The sequence below is a fragment of the Portunus trituberculatus genome, chromosome 49 (assembly GCF_017591435.1).
Source record: "Portunus trituberculatus isolate SZX2019 chromosome 49, ASM1759143v1, whole genome shotgun sequence".
Lineage (NCBI taxonomy): Eukaryota > Metazoa > Arthropoda > Malacostraca > Decapoda > Portunidae > Portunus > Portunus trituberculatus.
In genome coordinates, this window is record NC_059303.1 from 8,411,127 (window position 1) to 8,433,207 (window position 22,081).

The window sequence follows — 22,081 nt, forward strand, 5'->3', positions numbered from 1 at the left end:
GACAGCTAATTATGCAGGGCAGATGTGTGGTTTTGACGTTTTGAGTTGGCTGTGTGTGCATTGAACTCATTTATTTATATGATTGTACATGGAACATTTTCTCAAATGATGAAGATTCTTCTCAAAGTTTTATCTTTTGGAGGAGGCAAGTGAGAAGTATAAATTTTTCAAGAAATATGAGTGAAAGAAATGCTCCAAACACATTAATCAAGCTCTATGTTTTACATGGGGTGGATCAAATATCTGCTTTTATAATTCAGGTTTTTTTTAACTGTAAAAAAATGACCATTTTTCTATATTTTTGGGTATTTCACTTATTGACACATCACGAAGTGGCATGTATTTAGGAAGCAATCTTAACAAATCTTGACGACCTACTTGAGTCTTGATTTTCTTAGTAGAATATATTATTTTCAAATAATAAAGAGCTATTTTAAGTTTATCATATAGAATACTCTGTAGGACAAAATGCTTTAATATTTGCTGGCATGATTTTCAATTCAAGAAAAATGATAACCATATTTTAGGATTACGTTAAATTTCAAATCACAATTGAATATTTTCCTGTAATAAAAAGAAAATGTTAACATGATTAGCATTCCATTGCACCACATTTTTCTTTTTAAAACCAAGCTACATTATCACATACAATTACATCAGTATTTTTTTTTGTTATCAAGTTTAAAAGTGTAGGTCAAAATGAGCTAGATGTTCATTCAAATAAGCCAAAATACCCCACACCACATTGCTGGGAAGAAAAATATTAAAGGGAGCACCAGGAGCTATGAGGATGATTCTTGATGCTTTGTTTTTCTGTGGGAAGCCACAAGGACACAGCAGAAGTGCCATTAGGATCCACCTGTCACATGCATTCCATACTTCTCCTTGCTAAAAGAGATCTCTCATTTGTACTCTGCATCTCAATCCTTGGCATTTTCTTGTACAATCTTTTGTTTTCTTTGTCCATTTTCATATCTACTTATAATCTGCTTAATTTTTCGTGTCTTTCTGTAATGATAAGTTAATTTTCAAGCATATATTTCCTTGCTATCATTTTAACCTATTCTCAGTTACATTTATGAGCTTCAGCTGTCCAAAGGAATTGCAATAAATTTTCAGTACTCTTATGTTTAACAGTTGCTCTTAATTTGTCTGTTTCTCAGTCATCTGGCCTCTCAGGCAACAAAGTTCTATTTAATATCCATTGTGATTAATGAACAATATTGTAAAAAAAAATTGTTTCCACCATTAATCTCCTTTCCTTGCATTCATTTTCTGAATGGTTTACAATCCTTCTTGCCACATATTTATGTATTGCTAATCCAAAATGTTTCAAGTCATCCACTTCTTTAAATAATTTTTTCTCACAGTTTGTTCACTCAATTCCACAAGGGCTTGTACATTAGATACAATCTTTTCACATATTATGCTTTTGCTGCTCCTTGTGTTTACTGTCAGCTTTTTTCCCCCATACAAAGATATATCCAAGCCTCTAGAAGTACTACGGTAACATCTTTGGGCTTTGTCATGATTGATCTGACTTCTATGATTCTTATATGAAATTCATTTTGCCTCATCGTTATGAAAACCAGAGGATAAATAAGTTATAAACTTGGGATAGGGTAATGTGACTGTAATAGTAGAAGTGTATGATGTAAGAAGTAGTGAAGATTTGAACACATGGATGATGACATTTCTGTATTGAATGTAAATAGAGTTTTATCTATTTGACTTGGGAACACTGATAGTCCTTGTGAAGTGTCTTTCACATTTTTAATCGGAACCGACTGGATAGCAATGAGGGGTAAATCAAAGGGGAGTTGATATTTGGTGTCCTGGCAGGTATTGCATCGTTAAGTACTATTACAGAACATTCAGCATTGTGAAAGTGAGCTTGCAAAGCCAATAATGAATTTGTCTCTCTTTCTTGTAGGTAAGCTTGCCTGACTAGTATTCTGGTAAACATTTGGTTTATCCAGATAGATATAATCTGTTTTCAGACACATGAGCTCTACACAGATATACATATACTATACTAGTTCAAATTTATCTTTACTATCTGAAGATATGCTGTATATACTTGCACTAATTTTTCACTGAAGACTATATTTCTCATTTGCTTTTATTTTTGCACTAATTTTTCACTGAAAACTATTTCTCATTTGCTTTTGTTTTTTCACACCTGTACCACCACAGTCTTTCCCCGGTTTCACTGACACTTGGTTGTGTCTCATCTCTGACAATCCATCATCTGTTACCTCTCACTATTGGGCACATGCTGGCCTTCACAGCCTAGAATGATTTGTATCATGTTTTATCACATGGAATGAACAAATTTGACTTTGGTTCCTTTACTGTATGAGGCTTTGTCTAACTCTTGCATGTAAAGAAATCGTAAATCACCTTGAAAGAACACCATAGCATGCATTGTGGTAGATGTAGGACAAACACAGTGAGGAAAGTAATAAAGATTTCCATCTATAAACATTTACAACAGAACTGTCATGAAAGAATCATGTCTTAAATTAGTTGTACACATACTGTACTTAATACTGCACAATACCATTTTCCATATCAGTGTCTGGTACATGATGAGAATTAATCATATATTTAGTGTCTGGATAAATGTAAGATCAAGACATGTTGTGCACAAATTGAAATGGATCTTAAAATGATTACTATAATAATAATATAAAATTTTGAATGTCAGATTAGTGTAGGAGACGAAGTCTGACACAGGCAGCTTTATTAAGTGGAATTTCATTAAAAATGCTAATGACTGTTTAGTCATTAGAGGATAGTTAAATGTAGGAGGAATGACATGACATTATTTAGGTGAAGTGCAGTTAACCCGTAAGAGGTCAACCATGTACATGTATGTGGAGTCTTTGCTTACTATCTGTGGTCAATCACGTACAAGTACGTTCACCCCTTTCTCGCTTTCAATGCGTTTGAAATTCCCTCCAGCTTCAGTATTTATGTTCTTTCAAGTGTCTAGCATATATCAGCACAGTGTCCCGCCATTCTGACATGGGTTAGTCATCCCCCTCCCCCACCCCTCCCTGCCGCCTTGCCTTGGCGTGACAAAAAAAAACGGAGCGTCATTTGGTATTACTGTCATGAATGTGATGTAGCTCTATGCATTGAGCCTTGTTTTGAAGAATATCACACCCTGCTGCAATACTAAAAAGCTTAGATACTGAAAGAAAAAATAAACAATATTTTGTGGTAAACTGAGCAAATTATTTTTTACATTATATTTACAGTATTTACAAATATTTTTTGTATTTTCATTTCATAAAACATGGGTTAATTTATGAATATGTAATCAATATACACATGTCTCGTAGGAGAAAAATATCGATAAAACGATTAAAAAAGCCTCATTCAGAAGTATGTCTGGCAGCATCACTGAGCGAGATAAATTTAAAGCTCCAGCGGGATATTTAAAAATGGCAATTTCGAACTTTAACTCTTATTTTTACTTTTCTATGCCCAATTTGAGTTATATGAAATAAAAAAAGAAAGTGGAATTTTTGGTGACCTGGACGAGTATTGGGAGGTAAATCAGTGCTGACCTCTTACGGGTTAAATCTGGCTCATGGAGTAAGCCCGATATTTTGGCAAAAATAAAAGCGATTTTGCGAAGAAAAAGGTTTTGTATTAATTGAGAACACATTTATCAGAATAAAACAGTTTTGTCTTAAAATTAAGTTTATGCAATTTTCTGACATACAAAAAATTTAAACTGTCATTTTCTAACTGTTTCCTGTAAGGCTTTGACTGTGTACAGTGCACACAAAAAATAATCAAGTAATGCCATCTAGTACCACTGGAGAATGTAGGGAGGGAGGAAGGCAGAGGCCACCAAGGTGAGCAATTCCCACTGCACACAACTTACAGTTAAATTTCCGCAAAATAAAACAAAACACATCATATGTGTATAGAGTATTTTTTTTACTTAGAATTATATGAACTATTAGATAATGAAAAATATACCTTAACTTGCGAGACACCCTGTATGTAGAGCTCAACAAATATCACTGGTCACTCATATTTTGGCTACGTAGCCAATAACTCCTCTTAGTTTGTTACTGAAAGAATGATCTTAACAGATATAAAATTTGGAGTAGTGAGCAAAATTTGTTTGACTGCATCCCTGTTTTACATTATTATCACACACTAAAAATTAGCATTGGTGTCATCTCAAATTTGATCTGTGTGTGATGTTATGCATTATGCAGCCACATCATCCCTTACATTACAAATACAAAAGATACAAAATTACTATAATTTTTGCATACAAAGTACAAAGTTCAGAGTGACAGATGATGATACTTTACTTGTTCTGTTCAAATCAGGCTCTTTCAGTCACTTGCATACTAATAGGAGCAGCATGATAGTGCCTAGGAGACAGTTTAATTTTTTTATGATATACAATACATATATGATATGATAATGATTTTATATATATATATATATATATATATATATATATATATATATATATATATATATATATATATATATATATATATATATATATATATTATTTTTTTCTGTGGTACTTGTTGAGGTCAACATTAAAAACTTTGTTACTGAAAACTGCCATGCTAAGTATTTTCATTTGACTCATTTAAAAAAATTTTTAAGTAATATTTCTCATTGTTAGTTATTTTAATATAGATAACAATAAGAAAATTCATTGCCTATTCAAGAACATAATTTCAATATTTTTAGCGAAGTTATTATTGTAGATAACATAATGTGTGAATGCATTGTAGATGACCAGTGAATTTGGTCATTTCAGGAATAAACACTGAAAGAGACAGGCAAAGGGGCTAGCTGTTAGCTGGCCCAGCTGGCTTGTTAGCTGTCTTGCCATCTAGCAAACAAACACTTCATTCTCCATTGATGTAAACCCCTTTCTTCATCCCTGGAATCAGTGCTACAAATTACATCAGGGCCGAAGGATTATAATGTCATGTGGTTGTGTATCCAAAGATAGAAAGTGATTCTCTTGATCTATTTTCACTTGGTTAGGTATTTGAAAGTTGAAAAATTAAACTGATTAGTGGTCACTTCAGGTGAATCTCATTTCTAAGACAAATGTGAGTTTTATGGAAAAAAGTGTGTTCTTTCATTATTTTTTCCTTTCTTTCTTTCTTTTTATTTATATTTTTTTATGATATTAATGATAAATCCCACATTGATATAAACATGAGAAGCAGGTTAATGTGCTGCATCACATCTCACTTTTAGTATTTTCATGAGAGTAACGTAAATTATTATATCACTTAGTTTGCATTTATCACTTTTAAGTTCAATTTCATTTTAAGATTTTTTAAGTTTTAAATATTTCAGATTAACAGAATTTCTCACAATTTAGGAAATGGTGTAGGAAGCGAGTCCTGTGTACTCATATTTCTTTTACATATTTTAGATCATGATATAACTTAATATTATTGCTGTTGTATGTATTTATCAGTTGTTATATGTATATAAATAGGAAATTGTTATTGTTTTAGCAAAGTTTGTAATTTTATTCAGCAAAAACTGTGCATGTTACCATTAAAGGAAGTACATGATAATTGTGATGATATAGAAATTAGCTAATGCTTATTTGACTGGCTTTGATAGCTTGGAGTATATTTTACATACAGAAGTTTCACAGAAAATTTTGCAACACAACTAATGCTTTTATATCTCTGTGGCACTAATGATGGTGGAAAATTATGGTAATAGTGATGATGATCAAGAAATCTCATTAATTAGACTCCCAAATATCACTGTTATTGATCCACTACAGACAGTGATGCATTGAATAAGTGTCCAAATGTAATACTTCTTTACTCCTGGCCTGGACTTAATTTCTCAAACATTTCATTCAATTGACTCGAAGGTTGTTTTTGAAATGTAATGATAGGAGTTTTGATTTCTTTATTTATTTGTTATGCACCAGTTGATTATCAAAACAAACATGTGTGTGGTGGTTTTTATTTGTTTATTTTGCTTGTCTATTTTTTAGGGTGATTGACAGTGACTCATTGTTACCCCTCAGAATGTTTATGGTGTATATTTGATTGTAATATCATTACTGTATTACTGCATAGACATCAGTTCACATCTTTTTTGGTGTGTATCACAATGGGTTGATGAATTAAAAGATTGAATGCTTTGATACACAAAAGATCTGATTAAGTTTTTGTATTATCTTGCCCCATGAAAAAAAATATGTTTATAGATAAGTTATTGAGGTATAGGAAGGTGTTTATGTTGGGACCAGTTGGTGTTCAGGACTATATCACCTCTGAAATTTTGAAGTGCCTAGTATTATTTTCACATTTAATTCTGTTTATCATAAAGTACAGAATTCTTACATTAGCCATTCTAGATATTACTTTCACCTTGTTTCAAAGTTCTAAACACAAAATGCAGAACCCTTTAAGTATAACTGAAGAACTGTTATTCCCTATTCCTACCCCCTCAGATGTATGCTGTATGTATGCATACAAGGTGTTATGTAACTTGACACTTATAGTAAAATTCATGAATTAGAGTTAGCTATTTAAATCTAGTGTCTATAGTCAAATTATCTTTAAATTTTTACTTTAGTAATGCACTTCAGAAGAACAGTGGCCTTGAATCTTATTCTGCAGTTTATTGTGTTTTATTACCATATTTCCTTTAGTAGGTGATTTTGAACAGTAGGATTCACATTTGTAGCCCAGTGACAAATAAGCAGATTGACTGGTGTAAGAAGAGCAACATGGACAATACTGTAACTGATGTGATATTTAGTTTCATTGATTGCTTGAAATTTTTATGAACATAACATAGCCACAGTAATTGTGTTGCATGTGTTGTGGTGTCTTGGTAAGGGGCTGCCATGAAAAATATCCAACTTGGGTGAATTTTGTTAGAAGGGCTCCAGTCTCTGTGAATGAGATCATTCTATTTAGTTGTAAGTTTTAACAAATAATAAGTAAATTTGTTCACTTATTTAAAACTCTGGAATATTCACATATTTACATCATGATTGAAGATGAATGGTTTATGTTCAAAATGTTTAGATCCACATCTGAAATTTGTTATATGTTTGAATTTTATTTTCATAATGCAAAGTTATTTGTAAAATTTTCCTTGTGTGAATATCACACACACACACACACACACACACACACACACACACACACACACACACACACACACACACACACACACACACACACACACACACACACACACACACACACACACACACACACACACACACAGCTTTATACCTGAACTCAGCACACTAAGTTTAATGTTCCTTAGTAACTTTTGTCACAATCTTGAATTATATTTAGTGTAGGTAGTAACTATTAGGGTAATTCATTCTTATTATTGAATTCAGAATTTATTTTATGAATAGATTTGTTCTATTTAAATATGGAGGTTAATTTTGTTGTTCCAGTTCTTTAGTGTATTACCTGTTTTAGGACAATACTCATCTTGTTTAATTGACATTCATTGAGTTTATGAAAACAGTTGAACCTCGTATGGAATGTTATGCAGTTATAGTACTCCAATACTCATGAGATGGTATCTGTTATTGAATTTTTTTCACATTATAGTGCAACATTAACAGTCCTGTGAACTGCAATGGTCATAACAGCAATGTTAAAATCAAAGCTGGATTTCTTTGTCTTGGTTCTTAAATAATGTTCAAGTAACATTAGTAACTCTTGACTAGTGAAACCTTCAAAGTGTTGGAAATATTTTGTATCAAGCATTTAATGATGTTAACAAGAATGACAACAGCATGCAGTGCAAATATCTAGTAAGGTGATAACACAAAAATATATTTGTATTATGGAGAAGACCCCAACACACACACACACACACACACACACACACACACACACACACACACACACACACACACACACACACACACACACACACACACACACACACACACACACACACACACACACACACACACACACACACACACACACACACACAGGCTATGCTTATCGCCTTATTATTCACTTTCTTTGTATTGTGTTCAGTGAGACAAGATATTTGCCTTTGCTGTGATGTTAAGCATGTGCCCCATCACCTATTTTTCATGTATTTATTTTATATAATATTGTGGGTTTGCATTTGTTCATGTGTGTGTGTGTGTGTGTGTGTGTGTGTGTGTGTGTGTGTGTGTGCATTCATGCTTGCATGTGTGCATATGTGTGTTTGTGTATGGCGCAATTGTTATGCTTCTCATGTAGATTATAAGATATTATCCCAAAGATATTTTAGCTATTTTTAAGTAACCAAGTCATAACTCTGTTTAATTGTTGTTTTGTCATTAGTTTAATTTGGACTTGAAAAAAGTATATCAATTTTTAACTTCATCTGAAGATATATTTAGTGATTTTTATTATTGTTTTTGTTATTATTATTATTATTATTATTTTATTTTTATTATTATTATTATTATTATTATTATTATTATTATTATTATTATTATTATTATTATGTTTATACTGACAAGACTTTGGTACTTGAGAGACCCAATATTTTAAATTTGATTATTTGAAAGCCCCAAATGAGTAGCACTCCAAGCCTAATAAGTGCCACCATAAGAATATGATCATATAGTCAGGGTAGTTATTAAGAAATAACAGTAAAATATAGATTATGCTATTGTTATTGTTAAAAACTGTATTAATGGTCATAAATGCTGTTTCGACAGTGGTTTATAGGTGTAAAATTAGTATTGTGAGTGAGAAATCTATGGATGTAGTTCCAAAGTTGTTCTGGCTTGGATGTTGTGATTTGAGTGTATTTTAGCACTGCAAAGGTATTCAGAGGGAAGCTGATTATGCATGCTGGAATTCAACACTTCTTTGCAAAATTCAAAAGACTTATTCATGGATGTGCAGTTATCAGTAGGACAATAACTTTTTTAGATGGTTTGCTTTAAGGTTACTTGTTTCTTCTATGATTTTGAAATTTTTAGCATATCCTGAAAGGAGAGAAGTGGCTTAGAGAAGGAGTGCATGTTGTAGGTGTGCATGAATGTCACACAGGCAGCAGGGTGCATATATACATGTATATTATGTGAGAGATTTTTCCATAGTTCAGGTCTGAGCTCTGTAGTATGATTAGAGATTATGAACCTATTAATTTTGCTCTGCTGACTGTCTTGTTCCTTAGGTACAAAGGGAAGAAGGAAAATTAAACAAAATTGCAACATTCAGTTTTACTTATCACACATTTTTAATGAATAAGAATGACCTGGGTCTATTTGCATTGAATTATAATTTTCAGGATAAAATCATGCTTCCCTACACCTAATTAAGAACATACAGAGTTCACAGTGCAACATTTCCACATTCCAAAGCAACTTACAACAGGTAGCAGTATTCAGTGGAGTAAATATGATGATATTACCCAATATATAGGTACTGTATACAAATGTATGAATATTAAGGCAGTACCTAAAGAAACTTTATAGTTTCATCATGTCAGTTATCTCTGTAGCATTGTGAAAGTTGAGCATAAGGGTTGTATTAAACTAGTGTCAGACAGAGAATGACATGGTCACAAAAATATCTTCTTAGTGATTTTTTTTACTTTATTTATTTTTCTTAATATATTTTCTCTCAGTTTTTGAGATTGGAAAGTTAGTTTTTTGTTGGCGAGGAAATGGTTCACAAGAGCTATTATTTCATTCCCTTGTCTGTCTTGAAAAAAAATTAATGTTGTAATATCATAGAAATTGTTGTTGTCTTTGAAAGCTGGGTTAGTGTAAAGTATTGAAAAAAAAAAAAAATAAATAAACATGAGTACAGGACACCACTCCTACTTACATACATATGTTTTTATAACTAAACTAGGAAAGATTATGGTAAAGAAGCCATATATCATTGCTGCATTTTGGGCTATCTTGCTAGGTGGTCAGGGCTGTGTTGTTGAGCTGCACTGGGCTAGGTGCTCCTTGTCTTCACTCATTAAAGTCATTGCTTGAATCTCATTGGAATCTCAGCAGCTGAAACAGAAATTATATGATAGAGGCTATGTAATATTAATGCTTTCTCTTAGGCAAACACTAGATTAGAAAAATAAATATGTATGTGCTGATAAATAGTAATAACATGAAAACAGATTGTTTAGATGGAATACTGAACTGTGGTATGTGGTTCATGCTGTAAGGAACAAAATTTCTTAAAGCATTTTCCTTTTTCCTCACATATTTAGCTATTTCATGTCCAAGTTTCCCACCTTACCATTCATAGGTCCAGGATGGTAGTAACTGTTAAAAAGGCTCTGATTACTGCTGTAGTTTGTATTAAAAAATGTGAATTCATAATAATGGTTAGAAAATGCTTTTTCCTTGAATATTTGAAATGAATGTGTGTAGAGTCACTGTTAAGCATGTATTCTAAACAAACTGCATTTCAGTATTACTGGACAGTCGTATCATTACATACATATGTAAGTACAGTGCATTCACTGTATTAATGTGCATAAGTTTGCATATACCAAAGCATTTAACTCATTCTTCCTCAGTGGTCATGCATGACAGCCTCAGGAGTGTCACACTGGCCTTGGGAATCAATGCTCAAGTAGTGTGTGTCCTCATGCATTGATGTATTACAGTTCAGAGGAAGCCAGGATTGATTTGTTTTTCCTTTGAAGATCTTTGTTTAGTAAAATATTTGTTATGGAGCAACAGTGTCTGTACTTAAGATGTTTGAACCATGATTAAATCTGTCCAAATAGAACAAAAATGTATATATACTTCTCCTCTGTGATTATAAATAATTTTAGAATACAAAGTGGTGGATTGCTAGTGCAAAAATAATAGTTTTAAAACAAGCAATATTTTGAATTAATAGCTAACTCAAAAATAGTTAATTGTGTGTGTGTGTGTGTGTGTGTGTGTGTGTGTGTGTGTGTGTGTGTGTGTGTGTGTATCTATCTATCTGTGTATCTATCTATCTATCTATCTATCTATCTATCTATCTATCTATCTATCTATCTATCTATCTATCTATATATATATATATATATATATATATATATATATATATATATATATATATATATATATATATATATATATATATATATATATATATATATATACGCACACTGAGATTATATCATGAAAAGGTGAAGAATGAGATTGAATTTCATTGTGAAAGTTTCTGTATAGTATAGTGAGAAAACAATGAAACACATGCTGCAAGATTCGCTGATGTATTGGGATGCTGATTAATTAGTAATAGTATGATCTTCATTTCAGATGTACTGGTATACAGTACTGGGAAACTTGTAGAAATTAATCATGATTTACTGTCACTATATGAGGGGAGAGTTTTCTATTTTATGGTACATTTTAGCAATGAAATGTATAATAATGAGCTGTGTCTACTATTAGACATAATGGAAAGTGTGGAATGATTTTGACCTACTGTTGCCTCAATTGGAAAGAGTATATAGTATCATTTGCTCATAAGTAGAATATCTGACATTGTTTATGACATTTAATCATGAATCTTATATAAAGAAGTTCACATTCCCAAGTTGGTTGCTGACACTTTGTTTCTCAGGTGAGTTGCTTCCATCCATACTCTTAATCCTTTCCTCATTGCTTATGCAGCTTTACTGTGATTGTAGTTGACATTGCCTTGTGATGCGCTGTAGTGCCGCTGTGCTAACATGTTACGTTTATGTTTGTTCCCACTCGTGTTGCTCACATTCATTAACTAGATGGTGTGAACTTTGGCAGTACTTTATTTATTAATTTTATTTATTTGTTTACTTTTTTCCTTTTAATTTTGGCACAGCTTTACGTGGTAGTGCATGCTGTTTTTTTATATTTTTATTCATGTAACGCATAGTCATCATTTAACACAGGCTAAGGGTATAGTGAAAGAGGAAATTAAGATGATAATTTCAAATTGTCTCATGAGAATTTTCTTAGTGTAAACACTCTCATTAATTGTAACAAGGCTTATCAGAATTATGGAGGGCAAACTTACCTTTTAATTCCTCTTTACTATGCTTCTAATATCAGCATGCTTGATATGCAATAATAGTTTTTTTCTTTACTTTGGTAAATGAACATAAAGATGGATTGATCATTTTAACTTCTGATAAATGCTTATCTGCAGTTATGCAACTATTATCTACTATAAATATCAAGTTTTTTTTTCATACAAAATGATAAATGCATATTATATTCCAGCGTCTGTAATCGTATCTAGATTTATTATTATTATTATTATTATTATTATTATTATTATTATTATTATTATTATTATTATTATTATTATCATTATTACTGTTGTTATTATTATTTTTATTATCATTATTGTTTTTTTTTATCTTTTTAACAAAAATTTCTTATGATAAGTTAGTGAACGTAGGATGATATTCTTCATGTTGAGGTTGAATGTAAATAGCTTTATTATTTTGAATACGCCTTTATTAGTTTCATTGTAAAATGAATTTGTAGAGCAAACCAAGCTGTTCTTTGAAAGATAACATGTTCTATTTAGGTGTACAACATTTGCATTTATGTACAGGTGTGTGTGTGTGTGTGTGTGTGTGTGTGTGTTTGTGTGTGTGTGTGTGTGTGTGTGTTTGTGTCTGTGTGCGTGTGTGTGTGTGTGTGTGTGTGTGTGTGTGTGAAGCTGCACATGCATGGCTAACATCACAGATTTAATCACAAATTAAAAAGAATATTAGGTATTTATTTAATGTAAGCCAAAGTGTGTAATTGTGAAGTGCTGAATTTTTTGGAGTAGTATTGTAATTTCTACACTGTGTCATGGAAACCAACAGAAGTTCTCCAATTCTTTGCTGCCACTACTGCTGCTGCTAGAATGTGTCATCAAATTAATGCCATCTAAATATGCAAATAATAATATTGGGTATCAAATGGTATTATTACCACTGCACACAGGAACTGCATTAACAGTGATGAAATGTTTGATGAATACATAGTTACTGCATATTCAATATACACAGATAGTGAAACCTTCAGATATCAAAGATCACACCCTTTGTTGTCATGTCATTGTCTACTACAGTACCACTGCTTTTCTTTGCCAATCCATGGCAGTTTTGTTTTACCTAAAATTTCAAGAGCCAAATTTTAAATGATTTATTTTATAGGAATAATCTGTATTTATGAATACTACTCAAAGTAGTGGAGTACCTGCAGTGTAGTGAATTGACTAATTTGTATTAACTGTATAGTGGCTTCTGGTTAAGGAGCAACTGACTTGCTGTAAACCTGAGCAGTGTGTAGCATGTGATTTGTGAAATTAGCTGTGACATGCTTCTTACTCTACAGTGCATGAAAAAAAATATCATGGCATCAAATCTTTGTTTTGCCTTACTGAAGAAAATTTAATAGTTAGATATGTACAGTACTGTGTGTTACCATCTGTAAAGATTATTTCTTTAAAAGAAGGAAAAGTGTGTGTGTGTGTGTGTGTGTGTGTGTGTGTGTGTGTGTGTGTGTGTGTGTGTGCGCACGTGCGAGTGTATGTATATGTGTGTCATTTACTTAGTGCAAACACTTCACAATTCAAATTGCCACTTTCGATACCCATTCTTTCATCATATATCAAGCATGTTTACTGCAGAAGTACATAGCTTATATATATATATATATATATATATATATATATATATATATATATATATATATATATATATATATATATATATATATATATATATATATATATACATATATTCTGTAAAATTACAGAATATATTGATGTACTTTTTAATCAATATAAACAACCTACCTGCAGCTTCTGTTTCTTTTTATTTGCTCTTAAAGTTTTTGTTTAATATGTTATTTTGAGTCTGTAGTTTCTAGAGTCAGTGTGATATACTGGATGCTAGAGATGTGCAATTTACACAGAAATATTCAGTTCAGGGACTACCATGTGTATGCCTACGGGCTTCTTGCAGCTTCCCCTGTGTTTTTTATTTGCTAAATTTCATGATATTTATATAAATGACCTTAATAGATTATTCTAGTTTACACTAAAATATCTTACAGATACAGATTATAGGAGTCAGGGTCAAGGACATGGATCTACCAGGTCCAGTTGGCATGTGTCCATGTCGTCCCCAGTGGAGCAGCAGCGGCAGAGTGTCATCCAAGAGATTCTGCAAACAGAGGCAGCCTACCTTCGAGAGTTGCTGCTGGTGGAGGAGGTCAGTTAGGTTCAGTGTTCTGTGTTTGCATTCACACAGCAATGACTATTTTTTTCTTGTAGGCTTTAGAAATTTGATGAGAAATTTAAGTTCATAATATATTAATGTGGTAGAAAAATGCTCAGGTTGAAGCTGAGAACTTCAGGGATAGGGGGTAGGAAAGGTACTAGTGTTACCAGCTGAAAGGAAAGTGAACTATGTATTATAACCAGGACATTTATCAGGACCTCTTGAATGCACTTTATAGGTTGCCAACAGTGTGGTAGTTGTGTTCAGTGCTCCCCCTAGAATTGCTATACTACCTACCATTGTTTATAAGTATGTAGTTCCTCCATGCATATATTTTTTTTTCTTTATATCTGGCAGATTATTAGCACTCAGCACAGTATTGATCTTATTTTCAGGTGTTCATCAGAACCATGCGTTCTTCAGGCATTGTAAATGAGAAAGAACTGGATTCATTATTTGTTAACTGGGATGAATTGATCTTAGCCAACTCATACTTCAACAAGTAAGTATTTAATTCCTCTTTTGCAAGTGTTTTCTTCTATTCATGCAATTGCTGAAAGACAGGTAAATGGTGCCTTAAATTCAGTAAGAGTTGATTCAAAATGTTTGTCATAAAGGATAGAAAATTTAGATGAATGCTCATAAGAAGGAAGAACAAAATTAAACAACTCACTTTAAGAATACTAGGAAAATGCTAATGTAAATGTACATTTTGTTTCAGAGCGCTAAAAGTGCGGTGCATGAACAGCAGTGGAGGAGTCATCACAATGATTGGTGATGTGTTATGTCAGCAGGTAAAAATTCACTCCATGTTTTTAATCAGAAAAAAAAAAGAAATGACATTGGATACTCTTTAGTATTTGTAAAACTCACAAACATGTAAAAAAAGTGATAATCATATCTAAAGATCCAAATTTTCCTCTTTTTTTCATCCTGATGATTTAAACTTGGTGTAATTTTGAACTGTTGAGATTGTTATTAGTATATTTTCTTTTTAGATTAGCCAACTGAAGCCTTACCTCAGGTTCTGCAGCCTCCAATTGCATGGTGCCACTCTACTTGGAGAAAAGTAAGCACAATATTGAGTCATTAATCTTGCAGTTAGATGAGAAATCAACATTTTTCAGTTTACTGGTTTAGTGGTTCAGTAGTTCAGTGACTAGTGCATTTGACTTACAACCAAGAGGTCAAGGGTTTGGATCTTGGGCTGGGCAAAGATGAGGTAGGTTATTCTTTCATCTCACTGTGGCTCATGTTCATTCTGCAGTGAAAAGGTATGAGATGTGAACTGAAGAGTTGTGACCTTTGCTGTTTTAGTTACAAGTAGTAATCTAGGAATTCACCTTCCCTGTGTGTGTAATGTTAGTGTGAGTGAGTGTGTATATGTGTGGTATCTCCAAGAAACCAGAAATAGTCTGTGGCTCACCAATGGGGCAAACAAACAAAGGTAGAAAAAATATTTTTAACATACATATAGTATAACTGTGTGACACTGATCAATATTTATGTGTTTTGTAGTTAGTGTTTTGACTCGTAGCTTTTGCATATCTTTTCATACAGGTACAGTATTTATGAGTACTGTGATTATCTTTGAAGTATTGTATGTAATAAATGTAGGTCATTTAGCAGATTTTGGTTAGTCACTTCCACATTAAAGTTGAGTCATCTGGTTTGTTTTTCAGTCTTTGTATATCACTGGGTTCAATAGACAGGGCACACTGTGATGAAAAGCTAAAGTGATGCATGCTCATTCTTCTGCCTGTTATTGTCTGATACATTTATTTCTTAATTGCAGAGTAGTTTTACTCTCTCTCTCTCTCTCTCTCTCTCTCTCTCTCTCTCTCTCTCTCTCTCTCTCTCTCTCTCTCTCTCTCTCTCTCTCTCTCTCTCTCTCTCTCTCTCTCTCTCTCTCTAGCTCTCCTTACCTTACCTTGTCTACTACTATAAGTGCCTTGATTTAAAATCTTAGTAAACTATGAAATACATTTGAAATAATCCTGACTTGTGGGAAGGTGTCGGGCAGGTGGTCCGTGGGCTGACTTAGTGAGGCAGTGTCAAGAGCATCCACTTATCCAAGGTCACACCCTCACTTCTTTCTTGCTCAAGCCTATGCAGAGGATAACCAGATATCCACTGCTTATCAAGCAGGTAATAAGTCAAGATTTGTTCATTTGTATATGTGTGATTATATATAGCTCAGACTTTTTTGTATTTAGTATTCAATTAAATTTTTTTTTTTCTTATTTTCAAGCTGTTAAAATATACTCCCGAGGGTCACCCAGACTGTTACAACACCCAAGAGGCACTCTCAGCATCAGAGACGCTTTGTGCACAAGTGAGTTGTCTCTGGCTATGATATCTTCATTTTTCATTTTCAGATTTTTAACCAAAAGAAAAAAATTATAATAAAACTCTGGGAGCTGTATAATTTGCAGGCACTCTATGGTCTGTCTGTTCTAAACTGGCCACTGAGTCTCGTTCTGGGACAAAAATGCCTGTTGTCATATCTTGAGGAAAATAGTAGTGTCTCCTTGAGATAATTGTGTAGATCAACAGAAAATAAGTACATATTATACATATAGAATAATTATATGTCATTAATAAGTTGCAATATGTGAACAATAACCCAATTTTCCACTTCGTAATACCGAGACCCAGTGGTTGGTTTAGAATATACAAACTATAGTTTCTTTTAAATAATGAGAACATTCAGTGTGTGATCTCAGGTATTAGAAAAAGTATATATATTTTCAAAATATGGTTTGATGCCAGTTTATGGTAAGTACTACACTTTTTAAAAATACAATATAGATACCAGTTCTTTACTAATTAATTATTTAGGTCTCATAATTTATTTTATTGTATTATTCTTATTGCTTAACTGGTAATCAAAACTTGAGAAACAATATTGTGATTCACTGATTGAAAGAATTTGGTATTGCATCATCAATGACTGCATTGAATTGATAAAATTAAATGTTTGGTATGTGAAGAATCTGCAGAGTTTAGTGAATGAAAGAATGCCACTACACCAACTGATAGAGATGTAGGAAGTGATAGCATTGGGTCATGTGGTGTGTGTGGCAAAGGCACAGTACAAGGACACTAGTGTAACAGTAAAGGAGGCTCTGGCAGGAGAATTCATGTACCACAGATCTGCAATATAAATTTTCAATATTTTGTTTTTAGATATTAGAAAAATGCTTGCATGACAATGTCCCACACAAATTCAGTCACTGGAATGAATAGAATGAGTAAACATCCTGATAACCAAGTATATTCACTCTGTTTGGTGTCATGTTTGTACTTGATAGAGTCAAGCAGCATCTTGCCACTAATTGGCTATCCATTTCTAGCATTTCTCTTTTCTTTATATTCACTCTGCTTCCTTTGTCAGTTTCAGTACATATAAACTCAATTATCCCAGCTGACTTTCCACTAATCTATCAGTTTTCAATGGCTTTTTAATTGAATTTCATTTTTCTGGGTTTCATAGTTACAAATTCACTTTATGTAGCCATTACTCATCTAGATGAAATGTATTCTGAAGGTAAATGAAGCTGTGAGTCAGAGGGAGAACACAGACAAGTTGGAGTGGATGCAGAGGTGTGTGACCTGTGAGGGTTTGCAGGAACGCCTTGTCTTTAATTCCCTCACCAACACTCTGGGTCCAAGGAAGCTCCTGCATACAGGCACTCTTCACAAGGTATATGCATTATTCATTGATAAGACATGACAAAGAGAAGCTCAACTCAAGTATAACATTGTCCTTGTCTTAAGATTTATTGTAGCTGTTGAGGATTTACCAATGTATAGTTGAATAGCAAAGATTTTTTGTGGAATCCTAACAGAGAGAATGAACCACAGTTTAGTTAAGAGAGTCCAAATATCATTACTGAATTGCTTTTTGTAGCATCCATCATAATTATCATCATCAGATAGCATGGGCATATAGCTTTCCTGCAAATTCATGCCTGGAATTAGAGTTTGATGATACCAGCAATGCTATTTTCAAAGTCTTTTTTTTATGGACATGGTTTGACTTCACTCACCATATGTTATGACTACATAGAGTAAACCATTGAAAAAGATCCTCTCCCAATGACTGTTGGTGTGAGAGGGATGATTTAAGCAAATGCCATTTCTTGTCAGCTCTTTTTTTAATTGATTAATTAATTTATTTATTTATTTTTTATTACTATTATTATTATTATTTTTTATTTTTTATATCCTGGCCTATAGTGCCTGTAAGTAACTTGAAGAGTATGGAAGCACTGTTAAGCTTCCACTCATTAGTGGCGCAGGCCATTTTACTTATTGTACCCATATTAAGGGCCATATCACCACCCAAGTGCATCTTTGGTGTAACCACTTAGAACCTGGGTATCATGGTGACATGTAGGTAACTTTAAACCACTCGACAAATGGCAAAGTTTCAAGGCCGTACTTGGTGGGATTTGAACCTATGTGTGGATGTCTGCCCAATTCCACGCTCACCATCTTATCCACTACGCCACCATTTACAGAATCAGTTTGGAAATAGTACTTGTAGTCAAGCAGACAGAGGATTGTGAGCTGGTAGTTGTTTGAGAATCTTTCTTTTGGATGAAATCCTTTTTGTAATCGGAGATGAAAAACAATGTATACTTGGAGATGAAGTTGTCATAGAATGATGGATTGGGAGATTTCAGTGAATGCTTCTCCAGAAAGGAAGGAATAATGAAACTATTCTATTTTTTTGTGTGAAAAGTTGATACTCTATTGTTATGACCATTTTGAATACTGAGTATAACATATACATTACTACAATTCTAGATGTAAATTTTCTCTTTCCACAGGTCAAAAGTAAACGTGAGCTTGTAGCATTCCTCCTTAGTGACTTCCTTTTGCTGACAACTCCAAGTAAGTCAGTGTCTTCATGCACAACTCTAGCAACATTGGAGAGAGCGCTCACCTCCACCACGTGTGCCATGTATCGCAAGGTTAGTCTGCCATGTAATGCCATAGCAGGATGGACACACACACACACAAACCAAAGTAGGGAAAATTTTGAAAAATTTTAACATTTTCAGAAAAGGAAAACTGCAACAAGATTTTCATGCTTTTCACAACAAACTTTTCCTTTTTCATGTAGGACTTATAAAATTTTTGGCAAATTTTTAAATTTGTCACAATTTTCAGATGAGAAAAACTGTAACTAGTGTTCATGCTTTTCATTATAAGTTTCTCCTCCCCCTCCTCCTCCACCTCCTTGAAATCTGTGTAACACATTGAGAAGTTAATATTTATCTTATTAAAATTCCCTGAGTTGACATTTTGCTCTAGCTATAAATAAAGGCTGCTTCATCAATTAGGGAGCTGACTGTACCTATATAATTGTTTGTGCAGTCTAATCATGCAATTCTTTACAGCCTATGTTCTTGACTGACCTGAGAGTGGAGGGAGACAAAGACTCAGAGACTTGCTTCACCCTTGTTAGTCCAGCATGTGGTGACATTGCTGTAGCAGCGCCAACCACTCATGAAAGAAACAACTGGCTTAAGAAAATTGCTATTGCCAAGAAGCACATTAGTGACACAGAAAGGTCTCTCCTTCATCGACAGCAGTCCAGTAAGTATCTGATGTCATCTTTTTCATTTACTTCCTTCATTAAGCATTTTTCCACTCATATATTATATGTCTCTTGTATATCTTATATAAAATAGGACATTAATATATTGAATGATATATTCCAATAGTTGTTTCAAATCAGTTTTCAGTGTAATAATATTGTTTCAATAGGGAGAAAACTTTTTCTAGCATAGAAAAAAAGTACTAAATGATAAGAAAAGGCTTTGTAATCAGTAAATACAGTATTGGAGAACACATGGCATACTAATCTACATACACATACACCAAGCACCTCCAGCAGCTAAGATGCAGATGTTAGGTGCTGCATGGTGCTTCATCATTGTGTATTTTCCATTGCTGCATATCAGTACTCCTATTGATGTTGATTACTCAGCTCATCGATACCTGTTCATGAAAACTACTTAGATTTTGTTTTCATGTCACTATAATAACTTTGTGAAAACAATCACTCACCAATCAACACAGCTAAATAAGAAATTGGTTCATTAAGTGAAGTTAAATTGACAGGAAATAACACATCTTGTTGCCCACTTCTTGTTTGTCTCACTGCATTCATCCCATTAATAATTCAGTTTAATTTTTCTTTTTTACTTAGAAGTAAAATCATGAGAAATGAGGCGGGGGATGTCTGACTCTTCATCTGTGTATGGCACATTAGTTTGAACCATTACATATATCTCACATTGTACACCCAACTCTACTGTTTACAGCTCCAGTTTCCAGTAAAAGTGTGTGTGTGTGTGTGTGTGTGTGTGTGTGTGTGTGTGTGTGTGTGTGTGTGTGTATATATATATATATATATATATATATATATATATATATATATATATATATATATATATATATATATATATATATATATATATATATCAGGCATAACACAGACCTTTATAGATGGCTTTCTTTTAATTTCCTTGCATATGGCTGGACTTCTAGAGTAGTAGTTGAAACTATAGGTAATGCTCTTTGCCTTTTTTTATTATTATTCCAATGTGAGGTTCTTATTATAAGCAGTACAATTGTGCATTCTTGAGCATAAGCATATGGCTTATGTTTCACTTTACCTCGAAAATAGATCTCTAAAATGATATTGTGTGAATCTCTTCAGTGATGCCAAATGGTGGAGAAAGAACAAAGGGTGAGCGTGTGTTTTATCTCTAAAGCAGATCATAAATCATAGGAAAAGCCTCTCGTTCAGTTTGCATTGTTCTGTAAGTTCCTTGCTAAAAAGAAATCACATAGATTAATACACATTTATTTATCCTCTATTTTATCCTTGTAATATTCTTTTTTATTTTTTTTTCTTCTCATTATTAGCATATTCATTCATGTGCTTGCATGTTTTCAGTGCAGCAATAAGATGTGTTTTATTTTTGCATGTTAAGGATTGGTACTATAGTGACTCTTCATAATCTCTCAAAACAAAACATCTGCCAGCCAATAGCTTTAAGTATTTGCCCCTGGCCACTGAGTTCCTTACATGAAAGAAAAAAAAAAATGGGAATATATATTTGCTGAGCATTAATTCAACTGACAAGCCTTCTCATTGCCTACATATCTTGACATTTTTTACTTGATTTCATTGATACCATTATTCTTTGATCTTTTACTGTTGTGTATCACAAAGAAGTCGGGATATTATTAATTGTGGTCTTCCAGCCACATTACAAAAAAATTAGTTGTCTTTAAGCCTTTTTACATTAATTCCTCCTTAAGTAGTTTTCTCATGTTCTTGTTCTGCCTAGTGTTAGGGTGTCTGTTAAAATACAAATAGGGTTGATAGTGATTAGTTTTATGAATACTAGGAGCACAGGAGGCAAAACCCATAGAACTCACTGGTTCACTAATGTATTAAAAAACTACACAATTATGTACAAGAGCACATCAGGTTGAAATTAATAATAATAATAATAATAATAATAATAATAATAATAATAATACAGAAAGAAAGGAAGGAGAAACATTGCATTACCTTTGTACTTGCATTTCCATGGGGAATATTGTATAAAATGTGGGAAAGGAGATGCTACAAGAAATTGGACCAGTAACAATGTTACGATTAGTAGATAGAAAATGGAAGGATTTTTTGTCACTGAAAGTAAAGGAAAGGTAGAGAAGACTTGATGAAAAGAACAACAAACTTTCAGCCTTCCACTACCCACATGTCTCCCTGGGAGTGTCATTACTACCAGGAGACACATTT

General features: G+C 33.0%; 1 protein-coding gene across 25 annotated transcripts in view; it reads left to right on the forward strand.

Annotated features, from left to right (window-relative positions):
- LOC123499414 (intersectin-2-like) overlaps positions 1-22,081 on the forward strand; it is a 75,249-nt gene that overhangs the window by 45,799 nt on the left and 7,369 nt on the right. For all 25 annotated transcript variants that reach the window (XM_045247391.1, XM_045247389.1, XM_045247409.1 and 22 more), the window contains 9 exons: positions 14,081-14,238; positions 14,643-14,749; positions 14,969-15,041; positions 15,246-15,316; positions 16,260-16,395; positions 16,499-16,582; positions 17,798-17,953; positions 19,086-19,229; positions 19,659-19,857. In XM_045247391.1, coding sequence (XP_045103326.1) covers positions 14,081-14,238; positions 14,643-14,749; positions 14,969-15,041; positions 15,246-15,316; positions 16,260-16,395; positions 16,499-16,582; positions 17,798-17,953; positions 19,086-19,229; positions 19,659-19,857 — 1,128 coding nt within the window. The remainder of the gene's footprint in view (positions 1-14,080; positions 14,239-14,642; positions 14,750-14,968; positions 15,042-15,245; positions 15,317-16,259; positions 16,396-16,498; positions 16,583-17,797; positions 17,954-19,085; positions 19,230-19,658; positions 19,858-22,081) is intronic.